General features: G+C 35.4%; 1 protein-coding gene across 3 annotated transcripts in view; it reads left to right on the top strand.

The window, feature by feature from the left end:
- The window catches only part of gmnc (geminin coiled-coil domain containing), a 66,829-nt gene extending 53,738 nt beyond the window's left edge, over window positions 1-13,091 (top strand). For all 3 annotated transcript variants that reach the window (XM_061972249.1, XM_061972248.1, XM_061972250.1), the window contains 4 exons: window positions 1,802-1,895; window positions 1,958-2,040; window positions 6,910-7,026; window positions 12,241-13,091. In XM_061972249.1, coding sequence (XP_061828233.1) covers window positions 1,826-1,895; window positions 1,958-2,040; window positions 6,910-7,026; window positions 12,241-12,822 — 852 coding nt within the window. In that variant the 5' untranslated portion in view covers window positions 1,802-1,825 and the 3' untranslated portion in view covers window positions 12,823-13,091. The remainder of the gene's footprint in view (window positions 1-1,801; window positions 1,896-1,957; window positions 2,041-6,909; window positions 7,027-12,240) is intronic.
- Window positions 13,092-21,536: the final 8,445 nt, after the last annotated feature.

Below are 21,536 nucleotides of genomic sequence, written 5' to 3'. Positions count from 1 at the left end.
TGTATAATTATATATATATACATATGTATATATATATATACAACTTTTTTATAGTAATTAAAAAATATAGATTACAGTTTTATTTTGGATGATATTTATTTTAGATTTTATTTTAGATGTATTTTATATGTGTATATATGTATATATATATATATATATATATATTCATGCATATGTATATATAAAACTTTTTTATAGTAATTGAAAAATATAGATTACATTTTTACTTTAGATGATATTTATTTTAGATTATTTATTATATATATATATATATATATATATATATGCATATGTATATATATATATATATATGTATATATATATATATATATATATATATATAATCTATAATAAAATCTAAAGTAAATATAATCTAAAGTAAAAATGTAATCTATATTTTTTAATATTAGATGATATTTACTTTAGATTTTATTTTAGATGTTTTATTTTATATATATATGTATATATATATATGTATAATTATATATATATACATATGTATATATATATATATATATATATATACAACTTTTTTATAGTAATTAAAAAATATAGATTACAGTTTTATTTTGGATGATATTTATTTTAGATTTTATTTTAGATTTATTTTATATGTATATATATATATATATATATATATATATATATATATATATGCATGCATATGTATATATAAAACTTTTTTATAGTAATTAAAAAATATAGATTACATTTTTACTTTAGAGAATATTTATTTTAGATTATTTATTATATATATATATATATATATGCATATGTATATATATATATATATATATATATATATATATATATGCATATGTATATATACATATGTATATATATATATATATATATATATATATAAATTATAATAAAATCTAAAGTAAATATAATCTAAAGTAAAAATGTAATCTATATTTTTTAATTACTATAAAATATGTTTTATTGGAGAGAGAGAGAGAGAGAGAGAGAGAGAGAGAGAGAGAGAGAGAGAGAGAGAGAGAGAGAGAGAGAGAGAGAGAGAGAGAGAGAGAGAGAGAGAGAGAGAGAGAGAGAGAGAGAGAGAGAGAGAGAGAGAGAGAGAGAGAGAGAGAGAGAGAGAGAAATTAGTACGTTTAAAGATTCAGTGTTTTAAAATTCAATATAAAAAAATTCAGTTCAGAAAGAATAGTTTCCAAATAATGAAAACTCAAGAAGTACGACTAACTTGACTCGTCATTGGCTGCTTCTGCATTGATTCAGTCTTCATTTACAGGAAGTGAGTATTGAGTCTTGAAGCAGGGAATTCTTTTTACACTGAATTTTAAAACTGTTTTAAACCAAAATTTGCGGGCACTGTTTAAAAATTAGGTTTGTTCAGATACAGTGTTTAAAAATTCCGTGTGTAAAAATTCAATGTAAAATAAAATAAAAAAATAAATAAAAAAGTCAAGCCGGAAATATTCAAGACCCACTTCCTGTAAATTAAGACTGAAGCAGTCACCAGCCAATGAGGTGTCCAGTTTTCAGTCACGTGACACGGGGGAAACCGGAAGTGAGTCTTGAGTTTTGAAGCAATAAATATTTCTGCACACAGAATTTTTTTTACATAAAATGTTTTTATACAAAACTTTTACACACTGCCTTTTAAAACACTGCAATTCAACAAACCTAATATTTAATTAAATACTATTTTTTTCAATGAAATTGTCAGCATGATTTGTATTTAAAAAAAAGTTAAGTTACATAAATTCAGTGTCCAAAAAAAAAAGCTTTGGTAATAACGACACAAACGAACGGTCTTCCCTCTTCATCGTCACAGAAAATATAAACTGGAGACGTCTCCATGGAAACCCTGACCTCCGTTTGGGCCCCCGGCGACCCCTGTGACCTCGTCGAGGCGCCGCGCGTGTGGGGTGAGTCCACTCCTTTTTTTCCTCGCCACTACTTTGGTTTGTTATTAATAATTGTGTGTCAGAGGCGTGTGTGTTCAACAGGGCTCCCCCTGCTGGCGTCTTTTGGTCAGAGCAGCTCTCTCATCACCTGCAGAGGAACAAACAGGTGACACGCTAACCATGCTAACCATGCTAATCAACGTGCACCGAATAGGGGAGCTCATGCTAATGTTGCTAGCGTGTGTGTGTGTGTGTGTAAGTGTGTGTGTGTGTGTGTGTGTGTTCTGGCAATGATTGCTTAAAGGGGTCATCTCTCTGTTTACACAGTCACCTTTAGCGGACCTCTGACGGTATGGGGACAAAAATTTTTATTTTTAAGCTCCTTTTTTTCACAAAACATGTTTACTGGTTAGTTTGAGTGTGAGATATTTGCACAGCAGCCCCCTCATCTGGCTGTAGCTGGTACTGCACTCGCTGCTTCACCAAAATACGCCAAACTGTCTGAAAATAGGGCCCTCAAAAGGTTACCCATTCCCTGGGAACACCTGCTGGAACAACAACAAAATCTAGTTTAGTGTTCCTTAGGACAGTGTTTTTCAACCACTGTGCCGCGGCACACTAGTGTGCCGTGAGATACAGTCGTTGTTGAGTGTCGGTGCTGTCTAGAGCTCGGCAGAGTAACCCTGTAATACTCTTCCTTTCCTTTCTTACTCTACCATGAATTGATTAACGTGGACTCTGACTTAAACAAGTTGAAAACCTTATTCGGGTGTACCGTATTTTCCGCACCATAAGGCGCCCTGGGTTATAAGCCGCGCCTTCAATGAACGGCATATTTCAAAACTTTGTCCACCTATAAGCCGCCCCGTGTTATAAGCCGCATCTAACTGCGCTAAAGGAATGTCAAAAAAACAGTCGGATAGGTCAGTCAAACTTTAATAATATATTAAAAACCAGCGTGATGTGGGCGCGCATGGAGTCGTATATCAACATGGACGGAGCTGCGTGAAAAAAGCCACCCGGCCTCTTCGCGTAAACTTACCTTAACCACTCGCTCATCTTTTCTTCATCCATCCATCCCTTCGAGTTAGCTTTTATGATGACGCCGGCTGGAAAGGTCTCTTTTGGCAAGGTCTTCCTTTTGAATATCACCATGGGTGGAAGTTTCTGGCCATTAGCATGGCAAGCTAGAACCACAGTGAAGGATGACTTCTCATTCCCTGTGGTGCGAATATTCACCGTACGTGCTCCCGTTGTATCCACAGTGCGGTTCACAGGAATATCAAAAGTCAGTGGAACCTCGTCCATGTTGATAATGTTCTCTGGTCGGATCTTTTTTTCAGCTATCTTGTTTTTACAATATGCACGGAAAGTAGCCAGCTTTTCTTGAAAGTCTTTAGGCAGTTGCTGTGAAATAGTAGTCCGTGTGCGGATGGAGAGATTGCGTCTTTTCATGAACCGGAAACCTGTCGCTTAGTAGGAGCCATTTTGTGGTCTTTACAGATGTAAACACACAAAGGAAATGAAACGTAATATCCGCGCACTTCTTCTTCTTCTACGCGGGCGGGTGGTTGCTTACAGTAGAAGAAGAAGCGCTTCCTGTTCTATGGGGGCGGGTGCTTACCTTGGCGGTTGCTTGCGTAGAAGAAGAAGCACTTCCTCTTCTACGGGGAAAAAAGATGGCGGCTGTTTACCGTAGTTGCGAGACCGAAACTTTATGAAAATGAATCTTAATATTAATCCATATATAAAGTGCACCGGGTTATAAGCCGCACTGTCAGCTTTTGAGTAAATTTGTGGTTTTTAGGTGCGGCTAATAGTGCGGAAAATACGGTAACTATTTACTGGTCAATTGTACGGAATATGTACTGTACTGTGCGATCTACTAATTTAAGTTTCAATCAATAAATCAATTCCGTCTCAGTAGGTGGCAGCAGATAGCTAATTGCTTTGTAGATGTGGGAAACAGCGGGAGGCAGGGTGCAGGTAAAAAGGTGTCTAATGCTTGAACCAAAAATAAACAAAAGGTGAGTGCACCTAAGAAAAGGCATCGAAGCTTAGGGAAGGCTATGCAGAACGAAATTAAAACCGAACTGGCTACAAAGTAAACAAAAAGAAAATGCTGGATGACAGCAAAGACTTACTGTGGAGCAAAGACAATGTACATCCGAACATGACATGACAATCAACAATGTCCCCCACAAAGAAGGATAAAAACAACTGAAATATTCTTGATTGCTGAAACAAAGCAGATGCGGGAAATATCGCTCAAATGAAGACATGAAACTGCTACAGGAAAATTCCCCAAAAAGAGAAAAAGGCACCAAAATAGGAGCGCAAGACAAGAAGTAAAACACTACACACAGGAAAACAGCAAAAAAAAAAACTCCAAATAAGTCAGGGTGTGATGTGACAGGTGGTGACAGTACACCTACTTTGAGACAAGAGCTATAGTGAAGCATGCTTGATTATGTTTTAAAGTCATATCCAACAATTGCGACAACGACTTAGCTTGCTACCACACGCTAAAAATTAGCATGTGTATTGTTCTAAGTTAGGTGTACGGCTGCGAAATTTGTTTAAAAAAAAAAGTGAGCATGCTAATGTTAACAGTTAGCATGTGCCACGTTACAAGTTACATGACTCCAACGGCTGCGAAATTTGGTAAAACGAAGTGTCAAATTAGCTTTAAAAAATATGTTAGCAGTTAGCATGTGTCACGTTCCAAGTTATATGACTCCAAGGTGTACAGCTGCAAAATTTGGTTTAAAAAAAAAAGGTCTAAAATTAGCTTAAAAAGTTAGCATGCTACCATATGCTAAAAATTAGTATGTGTATTGTTCCAAGTTAGGTGTACGGCTGCGAAATTTGCTTAAAAAAAAAAAGTGTGAAATTAGTTTCAAAAGTGAGCAAGCTAATGTTGACAGTTAGCATGTGCCACGTTCCAAGTTATTTGACTCTGAGGTGTACGGTCGCGAAATTTGGTTAAAAAAAAAAAGTGTAAAATTAGCTTACAAAGTTAGCATGCTACTGTTAGCATGCTACCACATGCTAACAATTAGCATGTGTATCATTCTAAGTTAGGTGTACGGTTGCGAAATTTGGTTAAAAAAATAAAAGTGTGAAATTAGTTTAAAAAGTGAGCATGCTAATGTTAACAGTTAGCATGTGCCACGTTCCATATGACTACAAGGTGTACGGCTGCGAAATTTGGTAAAACAAAGTGTCAAATTAGCTTAAAAAAACATGCTAACAATTACCATGTGTCACGTTCCAAGTTATATGACTCCAAGGTGTACGGCTGCAAAATTTGGTTTAAAAAAAAAGTGTACAATTATTTTACACTTTTTTCTATTTTTAGCATGTGGTAACATGCTAACTTTTTAAGGTAATTTTACTAAGATTTTACAAAATTTAGCTTAAAAATTTAGCATGCTACCACATGCTAAAAATTAGCATGTGTATTATTCCAAGTTAGGTTTACGGCTGCAAAATTTGGTTTAAAAAAAAGTGTAAAATTATTTTACACTTTTTTTTATTTTTAGCATGTGGTAGCATGCTAACTTTTTAAGGTAATTTTACTAAGATTTTACAAAATTTAGCTTAAAAATTTAGCATGCTACCACATGCTAATTTTTAGCATGTGTATTATTCCAAGTTAGGTTTACGGCTGCAAAATTTGGTTTAAAAAAAGTGTAAAATAATTTTACACTTTTTTAATTTTTAGCATGTGTAGCATGCTAACTTTTTAAGGTAATTTTACTAAAATTAAAATGTTAGTAAAATTACCTTAAAAAGTTAGCATGCTACCACATGCTAAAAATAAAAAAAAAGGTAAAATAATTTTACACTTTTTTTTTTTACAAAATTTTGCTTAAAAAGTTAGCATGCTACTACATGCTAAAAATTAGCATGTGTATTGTTCCAAGTTAGGTTTACGGCTGCAAAAAGTGTGTTAAAAAAAGTTTAAAATAATTTTACACTTTTTAAAATTTATTTTTAGCATGTGGTAGCATGATAACTGTTTAAGCTAATTTTAGTAAAATTTTTGTAAAATTAGCTTAAAAAGTTAGCATGCTACCACATGCTAAAAATTAAAAAAAGGGTAAAATAATTTTTCACTTTTTTTTTTTACAAAATTTAGCTTAAAAAGTTAGCATGCTACCACATGCTAAAAATTAGCATGTGTATTGTTCCAAGTTAGGTTTACGGCTGCAAAATTTGGTTTAAAAAAAGTGTAAAATTACTTTACACTTTTTTATTTTTATTTTTAGCATGTGGTAGCATGCTAACTTTTTACTGTCAATTGAGTTTTGCTTTTTTAATCATTTTTGCTGGTGGTGTGCCTCCGCATTTTTTAACGCAAAAAATGTGCCTCGGCTCAAAAAAGGTTGAAAAACACTGCCTTAGGATGACATTTTCATACAGCATGATTATAAAACATTATTACCTTAAAGTATGATTCACATTCAGAATGTTCCATCCTTCTATATATGCTAGTTGGAGTGGCAGACAACTTCATTACTGCCAAATATCAGTTTTCAGTCATGTCACAGAAGATGCAGGATTTGCTTGAACATTTAAGTGGTGAAACTTCCTATAAGAGGACAGCTGTAGTGCTGGATTCTGACCATCATGTCATATTTACTTTACACTTCTTCTTTTTTTTTTTTAAATTGGGCCTCAGTAGTCACGTACAAATGTGTGTGAATTATGCAAAATGATTTAAATGTGGTCCCCATGAAGCATATGAAGTCTTTTTCCCCAGGGTCCCCAGTAAGAATGATCAGCACATGACTTCATCAATGCAGAGATTTAAAGACGTGTATGAGCTAACTGGCCAGTGGACATTTTACACATTTTTACCTTTTTATGCCTCCACAACCTGTAGAAAGGATAGTCCCCACAAGTCATGATCACACACTTGCTCCCCATTCTAAATGATAACCTGTGTGTGTGTGTGTGTGTGTGTGTGTGTGTGTGTGTGTGTGTGTGTGTGTGTGTGTGTGTGTGTGTGTGTGTGTGTGTGTCGCAGCTGCAGGACACGCTGGTGCAGCGCGAGGAGCAGCTGAGTCGCCTCCAGGAGGAGAACAACAAACTCCGAGAGTTCCTCAACTCGTCCTTCGTCAGGAACGTGCGGGAGAAAAGCAAAGTGAGCTCAGCTCTTTGTGCAGTTTGCCCTCCGTGTTGTTTCCATGCCTTAAGTATCACTTAGCGCAACATTGGCGTGTTAATGTTAGAATGCTAGTTAACATATGTCAAGTACCAGGGTTAATACACTCAGGGGTAAACGGTTGCAAAATTAGGGGGCAGGGGGTAAGTTAGTACGCTAATGTTACCATGCTATCAGTTAGCATGCTAACTGTTCCAAGTTCCAAGTTATATGACTCCAAGGTGTACGGCTGCAAAATTTGGTTTAAAAAAAGTGTAAAATAATTTTACACTTTTTTTAAACCAAATTTTGCAGCCATACACCTAACTTGGAACAATACACATGCTAATTTTTAGCATGTGGTAGCATGCTAACTTTTTAAGCAAATTTTAGTAAAATTTTAGTAAAATTTTAGTAAAATTTTACAAAAAATGTACAACATTTTTAGTAAAATTTGACAAAAATTTGACAAAGAATTGACAAAAATTTGACAAAAACTTGCCAAAAACTTGCCAAAAATTTGACAAACATTTGACAAAAATTTGACAAACATTTGACAAAAATTTGCTCAAAATTTGACAAAAAATTTACAAAAAGTTGACAAAAAATTTACATTTTTTTTAAATTTGTTTTACAAAAAAAAAAAAAAAAAAAATTAAATAAAAATAAAATAAAAATTACCAAATATTTACAAAAAAATTAAACAAAAATCACCAAAAATTTACAAAAAATGTACAAATATTTTACAAAACATTTAAATAAAAATTACAAAAAATTACAAAAATGTTACAAACATTTTACAATTTTTTTTTTTAAATACAATAATTGTACAAACATTTTACAACAAATTTACTAAAATTGTACTAAAATTGTACTAAAATTAGCTTAAAATTTTAGCATGCTACCACTGCTAAAAATTAGTATGTGGTAGCATGCTAACTTTTAAAGCAAATTGTACTAAAATTTTACTGAAATTGTACTAAAATTTTAGTTAAATTTTAGTAAAATGCCCTGCGATGAGGTGGCGACTTGTCCAGGGTGTACCCAGCCTTCCGCCCGATTGTAGCTGAGATAGGCTCCAGCGCCCCCCGCGACCCCGAAGGGAATAAGCGGTAGAATATGGATGGATGGATGGATTTGACAAAAATTAGCTTAAAAAGTTAGCATGCTACCACATGCTAAACATTAGCATGTGTTTTCTTCCAAGTTTGGTTTACGGCTGCAAAATTTGGTTTAAAAAAAAGTGTAAAATTATTTTCCACTTTTTAAGCTAATTTTACTAAAATTAGCTTAAAGAGTTAGCATGCTACCACACGCTAAAAATTAGCATGTGTTTTGTTCCAAGTTAGGTTTACAGCTGCAAAATTTAGTTTAAAAAAAAAAGTGAGCATGCTAATGTTAACAGTTAGCATGTGCCACGTTACAAGCTACATGACTCCAAGGTATATGGCTGCGAAATTTGGTAAAACAAAGTGTCAAATTAGCTTTAAAAAACATGTTAACAATTAGCATTTGTCACGTTCCAAGTTATATGACTCCAAGGTGTACGGCTGCAAAATTTGGTTTAAAAAAAAGTGTAAATTTAGCTTAAAAAGTTAGCATGCTCCCACATGCTAAAAATTAGCATGTGTATTGTTCCAAGTTAGGTGTGCGGCTGCGAAATTTGCTTTAAAAAAAAGTGTGAAATTAGTTTAAAAAGTAAGCATGCTGATATTAACAGTTAGTATGTCCCACGTTCCAAGATATATGACTCCAAGGTGTACGGCTGCGAAATTTGGTAAAACAAAGCGTCAAATTAGCTTAAAAAAAACATTCTAACAATTAGCATGTGTCACTTTCCAAGTTATATGACTCCAAGGTGTACGGCTGCAAAATTTGGTTTAAAAAAAAGTGTAAAATAATTTTACACTTTTTAAGCTAATTTTAGTACAATTTTACTAAAATTAGCTTAAAAAGTTAGCATGCTACCACATGCTAAAAATTAGCATGTGTATTGTTCCAAGTTAGGTTTACGGCTGCAAAATTTGGTTTAAAAAAAAAAGTGTAAAATTATTTTACACTTTTTTAAATTTTTCTTTTTTTAACTTTTATTTTTTATTTTTTTTTTAGCATGTGGTAGCATGCTAACTTTTTAAGCTAATTTTACTAAAATTTTACTAAAATTAGCTTTAAAAGTTAGCATGCTACCACATGTTAAAAAAAAAAAAAAAAAAAAAAAAAGGAAAATTATTTTACACTTTTTTTAACCCACATTTTGCAGCCGTAAACCTAACTTGGAACAATACACATGCTAATTTTTAGCATGTAGTAGCATGCTAACTTTTTAAGCAAAATTTTGTAAAAAAAAGTGTAAAATTATTTTACCCTTTTTTTAATTTTTAGCATGTGGTAGCATGCTAACTTTTTAAGCTAATTTTACAAAAATTTTACTAAAATTAGCTTCAAAAGTTAGCATGCTACCACATGCTAAAAATTAGCATGTGTATTGTTCCATGTTAGGTGTACAGCTGCAAAATTTGGTTTAAAAAAAAAAAGTGTAAAATTATTTTACACTTTTTTAAATTTTTTCGCATGTGGTAGCATGCTAACTTTTTAAGCTAATTTTACTAAAATTTGACTAAAATTAGCTTTAAAAGTTAGCATTCTACCACATGCTAAAAATAAATTTAAAAAAGTGTGAAATTATTTTACACTTTTTTTAACCCACATTTTGCAGCCGTAAACCTAACTTGGAACAATACACATGCTAACTTTTTAAGCAAAATTTTGTAAAAAAAAAAAAGGGTAGAATTATTTTACCCTTTTTTTTCCATTTTTAACATGTGGTAGCATGCGAACTTTTTAAGCTAATTTTACTAAAATTAGCTTAAAAAGTTAGCATGCTACCACATGCAAACTTTTTAAGCTAATTTTACTAAAATTAGCTTAAAAAGGTAGCATGCTACCACATGCTAAAAATAATTTTAAAAAAGTGTAAAATTATTTTACACTTTTTTTAACCCACATTTTGCAGCCGTAAACCTAACTTGGAACAATACACATGCTAATTTTTAGCATGTAGGAGCATGCTAACTTTTTAAGCAAAATTTTGTAAAAAAAAAAAAGTGAAAAATTATTTTACCCTTTTTTTAATTCTTAGCATGTGGTTTTTAAGCTAATTTTACTAAAATTTTACTACAATTAGCTTAAAAAGTTAGCATGCTACCACATGCTAAAAATGAGCATGTGTATTGTTCCAAGTTAGGTGTACGGCTGCAAAATTTGGTTTAAAAAAAAAGTGTAAAATTATTTTACCCTTTTTTTTTTTAGCATGTGGTAGCATGCTAATTTTTTAAGCTAATTTTATTAAAATGTTACTAAAATTAGCTTAAAAAGTTAGAATGCCACCACATGCTAAAAATGAGCATGTGTATTGTTCCAAGTTAGGTGTACGGCTGCGAAATTTAGTTAAAAAAGTATAATACAGCTCGGTTGGTAGAGCGGCCGTGCCAGCAACTTGAGGGTTCCAGGTTCGATCCCCGCTTCCGCCATCCTAGTCACTGCCGTTGTGTCCTTGGGCAAGACACTTTACGCACCTGCTCCCAGTGCCACAAATGTAACTTAGATATTGGCTTTCACTATGTAAAAGCGCTTTGAGTCACTAGAGAAAAGCGCTATATAAATATAAATCACTTCACTTCACTATAAAATGAGCTAGTAGCCAATCAGAAGTGTGAAGAAAGTCATGAGGGGAAAAGACATGAAGATGAGTCCATGTTGTCGTCCACAAGTTGAGCAAAATTTGGTTTAAAAAAAAGTGTAAAATTATTTTACACTTTTTAAAATTTTTCGCATGTGGTAGCATGCTAACTTTTTAAGCTAATTTTACCAAAATTTTACTAAAATTAGCTTAAAAAGTTAGCATGCTGCCACATGCTAAAAAAAAAAAAAAAAAAAAAAAAAAAAAAAAAAAAAAAGGGTAAAATTATTTTACACTTTTTTTAACCCACATTTTGCAGCCGTAAACCTAACTTGGAACAATACACATGCTATTTTTTTAGCATGTAGTAGCATGCTAACTTTTTAAGCAAAATTTTGTAAAAAAAAAAAGTATGCAATTATTTTACCCTTTTTTAAATTTTTAACATGTGGTAGCATGCTAACTTTTTAAGCTAATTTTACTAAACTTTTACTAAAATTAGCTTAAAAAGTTAGCATGCTACCACATGCTAAAAATGAGCATGTGTATTGTTCCAAGTTAGGTGTACGGCTGCAAAATTTGGTTTAAAAAAAAGTGTAAAATTATTTTACACTTTTTAAAATGTTTTGCATGTGGCAGCATGCTAACTTTTTAAGCTAATTTTACTAAAATTTTACTAAAATTAGCTTAAAAAGTTAGCATGCGACCACATGCTAAAAATAAATTTAAAAAAGTGTAAAATTATTTTACACTTTTTTTAACCCACATTTTGCAGCCGTAAACCTAACTTGGAACAATACACATGCTAATTTTTAGCATGTAGTAGCATGCTAACTTTTTAAGCAAAAATTTGTAAAAAAAAAGTGTAGAATTATTTTACCCTTTTTTAAATTTTTAGCATGCTAACTTTTTAAGCTAATTTTACTAAAATTAGCTTAAAAAGTTAGCATGCTTCCAACAAAAAATTGCATGTGTATTGTTCCAAGTTAGGTGTACGGCTGCAAAACTTGGTTTAAAAAAAAGTGTAAAATTATTTTACCCTTTTTTTTTTTTTTTTTTTTTTTTTTTTAGCATGTGGTAGCATGCTAGTTTTTTAAGCTAATTTTACTAAAATGTTACTAAAATTACCTTAAAAAGTTAGAATGCCACCACATGCTAAAAATGAGCATGTGTATTGTTCCAAGTTAGGTGTACGGCTGCGAAATTTAGTTTAAAAAAAAGTATAACACAGCTCGGTTGGTAGAGCGGCCGTGCCAGCAACTTGAGGGTTCCAGGTTCGATCCCCGTTTCCGCCATCCTAGTCACTGCCGTTGTGTCCTTGGGCAAGACACTTTACGCACCTGCTCCCAGTGCCACAAATGTAACTTAGATATTGGCTTTCACTATGTAAAAGCGCTTTGAGTCACTAGAGAAAAGCGCTATATAAATATAAATCACTTCACTTCACTATAAAATGAGCTAGTAGCCAATCAGAAGTGTGAAGAAAGTCATGAGGGGAAAAGACGTGAAGATGAGTCCATGTTGTCGTCCACAAGTTGAGCAGGAAGCTGAAGAGGAACAACGAGCGCGCCTCCTTCCAGAACGTCCCTCAGGTCAGCAAACGTGTCTGCAGGAACCTCACCGCCGAGTTCTGCTCGGAGTCGCCGGCCTCGTCGGAGCCGGCTTTGGACCTGTGGGTTCTGAGGACGCTGGGCCTGAAGGACAGAGACACCATCGACGCGTGCCAGCAGGTTTTAGAAGTCACACCGCCGCCTGCTGAGAGTGGCCCGGAAGGTCCGCTAAGTCGTGCCGACTGGACTCCACAGGACCCCGGTCCCCCGGTCCACATGTCCACACAGTTCAGCCAGCCACCACACTTCTGCTCCTCCGCTCAGCAGCTCCCCTCCACCCCCAGGGACCCCCCGGTCAGTCCGCGTCACGTGTCCCCCCTCCCAAGTCCAGTCCACAGTGGTCCCTCACGTCCATCGGACTTGGCCTTCAGTATGGCCCTCAGTCCCTCCAGCAGCGTCAAGACCCACAGCTTCCCTCAGGGACAAGCCTTCGTCAGGAAAGACCCCGTGGGACGCTGGAACTTCACCTGGGTTCCCGCGCTGGCGTCCCACAATGCACTTGGGTGACTTCAATGACAAACTAGCTAACAAACACAACTGCCGATTTTTAGATGAAATAGAAGGAATGAAATAATGTGCTGCTAACTTAGACTTGTAATAAACTTCTTATTAGTTTTATAGTGTAGAAAAAGGTAGTTTAAAGCTGCTCTGATGTGTGGCTAACCCGCTAACTAGCTAAGACGCTAACAAGCAGCAGCACACTTTAATCATTAAAACATTTTTTTTTAAAGATTGTTGGTGCCACCAAAGACTACAAAAACAACAATAAAACATTGTTAAAGGAAGACCTTGTTGACATTATTATCTTTGTGGTGTTCCTAAGGAAGTGGCTACATGTTAGCATGCTAGCTTTGATTGATTGATTGAGTCGTGGGGATCTACCTCATTCATATATATCATTTATATTTACTTATTTATGAAATATATGTTTTTGTTAACAAGTTAAAGGTGTTTAATGATAATACAAGAATGTTTAATACATATAGTTAATATTGTTAACAAGTTAAAGGTGTTTAAAGATAATGCAAGCATGTTTAACACATATACGGTAGTTAATATTGTTAATAAATTAAAGGTGTTTAATGATAATACAAGCATGTTTAACACATAGTTAATATTGTTAACAAATTAAAGGTGTTTAATGATAGAACAAAATGTTTAATACATATAGTTAATATTGTTAACAACTTAAAGGTGTTTAAAGATAATACAAGCATGTTTAACACATATAGTTAATATTGTTAACTAGTTAAAGGTGTTTAAAGATAATACAAGCATGTTTAACACATAGTTAATATTGTTAACAAGTTAAAGGTGTTTAAAGATAATACAAGAATGTTTAATACATATAGTTAATATTGTTAACAAGTTAAAGGTGTTTAAAGATAATACAAGCATGTTTAACACATATAGTTAATATTGTTAACAAGTTAAAGGTGTTTAAAGATAATACAAGCATGTTTAACACATATAGTTAATATTGTTAACAAGTTAAAGGTGTTTAATGATAATACAAGCATGTTTAACACATATAGTTAATATTGTTAACAAGTTAAAGGTCCATCCATCCATCCATCCATCCATCTTCTTCCGCTTATCCGAGGTCAAGGTGTTTAAAAAATAATACAAGCATGTTTAACACATATAGTTAATATTGTTAATAAGTTAAAGGTGGTTAAAGATAATACAAGCATGTTTAACACATATAGTTAATATTGTTAATAAGTTAAAGGTGTTTAAAGATAATACAAGCATGTTTAACACATATAGATTCCTTTCTTTCATGAAGACAAGAATATAAGTTGGTGTGTTACCTGATTCTGATGACTTGCATTGATTGGAATCAGACAGTGGTGATGATAACGTCCGCATTTTCGAATGGAGGAGAAAAAAAGTCCTCCTTTCTGTCCAATACCACATGAAAGTGGTTGGTTTTTGGCATCTTATTTGTCCAGCTTCCGTACTCCTTTGTATACACTTTACAAGAAATACATTGTCGGCAAACTCCGTAGCTTGCTAGCTTGTGCACGCCAGCTTTCTGAGACTCTTATTTTGTTAGCGCAACTGCGCAACTGTGCAGTCGGTCTTTGGAGTTTTGACGACAGGTACGGCGCCAGAGTCTGTTGAAATAAAGTGTTTCTCGCCTTCCAGTCGGTAATTTTAATGAGCTGGCAGCAGCCAGCGTCATCTCAGAAGACCCTCGGGTGCCGTGAATGTCAATCAAGTGACGAAAGTGACGTCATAGTGAAGATTTATGATCGCTCATTTTTAGGTCTATTTTTTTAATGCCTGGCTGGTTATCGACTGACACACCCTCCGAGATCGACCGGTAGCTCGCGATCGACGTAATGAGCACCCCTGATTTAGACTGACCATACGTCCTCTTTTCACCGGACATGTCGTCTTTTGCGTAGCTGTCAGGGCGGAGTTTCTTAAATGCCTCAAATGTCCGGCATTTTGAGTTAGGGTTGCGTGTATTTTCAATGCGCGTTCGGGGCTAAGAAGGGGTTAAAAACAAAACAAATTGTGTGTGCAGCAGCATTGGTGAGGGAGGGGCAGAGACAGAGAGAGAGAGAGAGAGTTATGATAAACGTGCATGCGTCGCCAGTCTCTGCTTTTTATCCATAGATTTATCACATTTAATTTTTTATTATCTGTAACAGGGGTGTCAAAAGTGTGTCCCGGAGGCCATTTGCGGCCCACAGCTAATGTTTTAAAGGCCCACGGCCATACTTGCCAACCCTCCCGGATTTTCCGGGAGACTCCCGAAATTCAGCGCCTCTCTCGAAAACCTCCCGGGACAAATTTTCTCCCGAAAATCTCCCGAAAATTCAGGCGGAGCTGGAAGCCACGCCCCCTCCAGCTCCATGCGGACCTGAGTGACGTGTCAACAGCCTGTATTCACGTCCGCTTTCCCACAATATAAACAGCGTGCCTGCCCAAACACGTTATAACTGTAGAATGATGGAGGGCGAGTTCTTGGTTTCTTATGTGGGTTTATTGTTAGGCAGTTTCATTAACGTCCTCCCAGCGCGGTAACAACACACAACAACAGCAGTCATGTTTTATTCTACCGTAAAGCAGTTCATCTGCCGTAAACAGCAATGTTGTTGTAATATATTGAGTTGGAGGCAATAACCAGGCGAGGTGATGAAGTACGTCTCTTTACTGTAGACTTCAGAACAGACTCACACACTTTGACGTCAGGTGCGCAACACCACGTAAATCGTTGGCCAACCAAAAAGTAACCCCAGTACGCTATAGCCAACATTCACCAGGAGATGGCAACAGACAAACATAGATCACTCTATTACATTCCTCCCCTTTTAGAAATGTAGAAATTACTCAAAATAAATAAACAACCCAACCAAAAAATGCAGCAGCTCAATTAAAAAACTGTACTTAAGCCACATTCTTTTTTTTTTTTTTTTTTTTAGTACTGAACTCTTAACCCTCATTTTTAAACAATAACATGCTTATTATACAAACAGTATTTGTACATCTTTAACACAGATTTGTATACTGTCTTCAGAGATTCAGTTTTTTTGGTGGTACTCGAAACCTTTCTGGGTACCTGCGAAAGGGTGTTCAGCATGGTTAGAAAAATAGTGACAGAGAATAGAACAAGGATGGACAATTCAACCCTTAACTCAACAATGAGTAGATGAGTGTTATGTGTGTGTATATGTGTAAATAAATGAACACTGAAATTCAAGTATTTCTTTTATTTATGTGTGTGTGTATATATATATATATATATATATATATATATATATAATAAAATAAATATATATATATAGCTAGAATTCACTGAAAGTCAAGTATTTCTTATATATATATATATATATATATATATATATATATATATATATATATATATATGAAATACTTGACTTGGTGAATTCTAGCTGTAAATATACTCCTCCCCTCTTAGTCACCACGCCCCCACCTCCACCCCACCCTCCACCTCCCGAAATCGGAGGTCTCAAGGTTGGCAAGTACGCCCACGGCACATTCTAAAAATACTATTAAAACAAACAAAAACATAACAAAAGTGAAATAAAAAAAGCTTAAAGATTAAATGTAATTTAGAAAAAGTTGCAATGTTGACTAATAAAACAAAGCTGTTTTTTTTTTTCTTTCAAACTGTCATTGCTCAAAACATAATATTGAATCAAAATCAATGTTATTATGAATTATTGACCTATCCAAGGTTCCCATTACTTCACATCAAATATTCCACTAAGAAAAATATTTTTGGTGGAAGATTTTGCATATTTTGTGTGTTTGCCATAAAAAAAACATAGTTTTGTTTGACAAAAAAGGGCGGAAAAAAACCAACATAAAAAAAAAACTAAAACATTTTGAAATGAGGAATAAATCTGAAGTTGATGTAGACTCCAGAGATTTAAGCGTTAAATATAAAATGTATGTATGCCCTGGCACACCATTATCATCATTTCATGACCCAAGCAAAACACTTTTATACTGAAATAAATACACCTACAACTTATTCAATAAAAACATAGAAAAAACTACCAGCAGTGGTAAAGTTTATATCCATGAAGGAAAGAAGAAAGTGAATGAATGTTTATAACTGAATACATTTACATATGTATCCAAAATTTTTTAAAAAATTTTTATTGTTTTTTTTTTATGAATTAAGTAACGTTTATGACAAGCTTTTTCCAAAACACAATATAGAATGTGAGATTTAACAGGATAATGCATACGTTTATCATTTGCTTTCAAAACACGCCGGATTGTAGTCAGCTGGAGGCGTGTCTTAATGAAATTAAACAATGGATGTCCGCTAACTTCTTGCAACTCAACGCCAAGAAAACGGAAATGCTGATTATCGGTCCTGCTAAACACCGACATTTATTTAATAATACCACCTTAACATTTGACAACCAAACAATTACACAAGGCGAATCAGTAAAGAATCTGGGTATTATCTTCCACCCAACTCTCTCCTTTGAGTCACACATTAAGAGTGTTACTAAAACGGCCTTCTTTCATCTCCGTAATATCGCTAAAATTCGTTCTATTTTATCCACTAGCGACGCTGAGATCATTATTCATGCGTTCGTTACGTCTCGTCTCGACTACTGTAACGTATTATTTTCGGGTCTCCCTATGTCTAGCATTAAAAGATTACAGTTGGTACAAAATGCGGCTGCTAGACTTTTGACAAGAACAAGAAAGTTTGATCATATTACGCCTATACTGTATATACCTTTATATACATATATACATATATATATACCTATACTGGCTCACCTGCACTGGCTTCCTGTGCACTTAAGATGTGACTTTAAGGTTTTACTACTTACGTATAAAATACTACACGGTCTAGCTCCGTCCTATCTTGTCGATTGTATTGTACCATATGTCCCGGCAAGAAATCTGCCTTCAAAGAACTCCAACTTATTAGTGATTCCCAGAGCCCCAAAAAAAGTCTGCGGGCTATAGAGCGTTTTCTATTCAGGCTCCAGTACTATGGAATGCCCTCCCGGTAACTGTCACGTTCAAACACTGAGGACATCTGTTAAACAAGACAAAAGGCAAGGAATCAAACAGAGACAGAATTCAATTTGGACTCAATTGAGGAGAGACATGGCCACTGCACTCTCTGTACAGTCCTGCACCACGCTCTGACGAAGAAGGTTTTCGTCTCCTCTTTATTACAATATTCAATGTTCACGCACCAACACATGTCTCAGCAGGAATGGGGAGTATGTAAAACAGTCATTGTTTTCGGTCGCTTTGAAGTCCAAGAAGAGGATTTCTCGGGCTTGGGCTCTTCCTGGATCCAGCTGGGGCAGGTGTTGGAGGACAATGGATAACCCCTCCCGTCTCCTGACCACAGGGACTTCAAGAGGGCAGCGGGTCGTAAATAGCGTTGACCTCGGTCACCAAACAGTTGGAAGAGAGTTTGTGAAATACTTCAGAGAGAGTTCGTTTAACACTTCAAAGAGAGTTCCTCTGGAAGTTGAGCAGATCCTGCCATCTGTCCGTGTTGAAATCACAGTGGAGTTTTACGAGCCTTCTTCCTCTTGTTAGGCCTCGAAAGACAGCATTCATAATACAACGTTTCTTTTGTGATAACTTACAAACAATTATTCCAACAGTAACAATTAGAGATGCTACCTCAGTAGAAGCATTTAAGTCCCATCTTAAAACTCATTTGTATACTCTAGCCTTTAAATAGCCCCCCTGTTAGACCAGTTGATCTGCCGTTTCTTTTCTTTTCTCCTCTGCTCCCCTATTCCTTGTGGGGGGGGGGGGGGGGGGGGGGGGCACAGGTCCGGTGGCCATGGATGAAGTGCTGGCTGTCCAGAGTCGGGACCCGGGGTGGACCGCTCGCCTGTGCATCGGCTGGGAACATCTCTGCGCTGCTGACCCGTCTCCGCTCGGGATGGTGTCCTGCTGGCCCCACTATGGACTGGATTCTTACTCTTATGTTAGATCCACTATGGACTGGACTCTTACTATTATGTTGGATCCACTATGGACTGGACTCTTACTATTATGTTGGATCCACTATGGACTGGACTCTTACTATTATGTTGGATCCACTATGGACTGGACTCTCACAATATTATGTCAGACCCACTCGACATCCATTGCTTTCGGTCTCCCCTAGAGGGGGGGGGGTTACCCACATATGCGGTCCTCTCCAAGGTTTCTCATACTCATTCACATCGACGTCCCACTGGGGTGAGTTTTTCCTTGCCCTTATGTGGGCTTTGTACCGAGAATGTCGTTGTGGCTTGTGCAGCCCTTTGAGACACTTGTGATTTAGGGCTATATAAATAAACATTGATTGATTGATTGATTGAAAACGCTTACAAAAAAGTGGGACCCCAAAAATTTACTGTGGGACCCCATTTTTATGACTTGATGGGTCCCTGGGACCACGTTTTGAAAATTCCTAGCACCAACACTGCTGTCAACAGAGGAGAAAATTTTTTTTTATTTAAATAAATATATTATTTATAAAGCAAGTTGGAGTATCATTGGCAAATTTTCACCTAGTCCCGGCCTTGGCACGCATATATGTGTCCTCTTTTTGGGATTTCACTACATGGTCAGCCTGTGTCAGGGGTCGGCAACCCGCGGCTCTAGAGCCGCATGCGGTTCTTTAGCGCCGCCCTAGTGGCTCTCTGGAGCTTTTTCAGAAATGTATGAAAAATGGAAAAAGATGAGGGGAAAACAATCTATTTTTTGTTTTAATATGGTTTCTGTAGGAGGACAAACATGACACAAATCTCCGTAGTTGTTATAAAGCACACTGTTTATATTAAACATGCTTCACTGATTCGAGTATTTGGCGAGCGCCGTTTTGTCCTACTAATTTTGGCGGTCCTTGAACTCACCGTTGTTTGTTTACATGTATAACTTTCTCCGACTTTCTATTACGTGTTTTATGCCACTTCTTTTTCTGTCTCATTTTCTCCACCAAACTTTTAAGGTTGTGCATGAAAGGTGAGTTTTGTTGATGTTATTGACTTGTGTGGAGTGCTAATCAGACATATTTGGTCACTGCATGACTGCAAGCTAATCGATGCTAACATGCTATTTAGGCTAGCTATGTACATATTGCATCATTATGCCTCATTTGTAGCTATATTTGAGCTCATTTAGTTTCTTTTAAGTCCTCTTAATTCAATTTATATCTCATGACACACTATCTCATACCTGCCAACTTTTGAAATCAGAAAAACCTAGTAGCCAGGGTCCAGGGGCCGCAGGCCCCGGTAGGTCCAGGACAAAGTCCTGGTGGGGGGTTCAGGCTTCGCCCCCCGACGCAAAATGATTATTAGCATTCAGACAGGTTAAAATGTTGCTAAAACCATCACTTTTCTATCAGTCACAGTGACTTTTCAAAACAAAAATATTACAGCAAAAATCATATGGGTTGATTGACATGTTTATTCTGTAAGCTAACTTCAATAGTTTGAAATTATTTTGACAGTTAATGCCAGTTATCCTGTCAACCTTTCACAAGACTTCAATTTGTTAATTGAAAGTATAAACAGTATAAACACTTTTTACAGTAAACAAATGGTAAAACAGTACTAAACAATTCCATTAAAAAAAAAATTGGTGTCATTATTAACTTTCTGTCCAAGCTTGTATAATCTACTGCCTTGTTCAATTGTAAAACATATTCTGTGCCTAAAATTCACATTTCTATCACAATTATCATACTGTAAACATGGTAAGCTAACTTCATTAAAATTAATAGTCCTGTCAATAGCATGGAATTACAATTCAAATGTAGTTTTTTTGTAAGCCTTTCAAAAGAATTCAAAATATGAAAAATTAATGAAAATTAATTTAAGCCATCAGACACTTGAAAAGTGGCACATCACATCTCTAATGTAATCATTGGAACTTTTCAACAGAAATAGCACTGCAAAAATATTAAGGACATACTTCTGTATTTTGGTAGTTATGCTGTCAACATTTAACAAGATTTCTTCAACTTGGACTTGAAAGCATAAATAGTATAAACACTTTTAACAGTATAACAGTACTAAACAATTCCAATAGATAACATTGGTGTCATTACCTTTTTGTGGCTAAAATCCGAAAAACGTTGAAAGTTTTCCACTTGTATCGCTAGCAACGGCATTAGACTTGTGTTTTTTTGTCCCAACGTGGTCTTTTACATCGCTAATTCCTCCGTGTCCGATCGAAAAATCTTGTCTGCACAAGGTGCAATTCGCGTAGTTTTCACCCTTTTTGGAACGGATAATTATTCCCGGATAGGCTTTTGAATATTCTTCACGGAATGACTACAGTTTTCTTTTCGGTTTAAGACTCGTTTGCGATTTTTCTCCGGCTGATTCCATGATCGTTCGCTCGTTTGGAAACAATGGCAACTGGTGCCTCGTGCTTGGCAGCGGTGCTATAAATAGCCTTGCGCATTTTAAAAAAATATTTTTTTTTAATTAATGAAAAACCGTATTTTTTATCACTGCAACCGTAACCCGGAATAGGTGGATGAAAACCGTACTAATTACGGGAAAACCGGAGTAGTTGGCAGGTATGCTATCTGTATGTAATATGGCTTTTAATTTTTTGCGGCTCCAGACAGATTTTTTTTTGTATTTTTGGTCCAATATGGCTCTTTCAACATTTTGGGTTGCCGACCCCTGGCCTATGTTATACTAATAGTCATGTTAGTATTTTTATTAATGATTATGTTT

This window comes from Nerophis lumbriciformis, linkage group LG17, assembly GCF_033978685.3.
Source record: "Nerophis lumbriciformis linkage group LG17, RoL_Nlum_v2.1, whole genome shotgun sequence".
Classification (NCBI taxonomy): domain Eukaryota; kingdom Metazoa; phylum Chordata; class Actinopteri; order Syngnathiformes; family Syngnathidae; genus Nerophis; species Nerophis lumbriciformis.
Note: the sequence above shows the minus strand (reverse complement) of the source record. Positions and strands in the feature narration are given on the sequence as shown.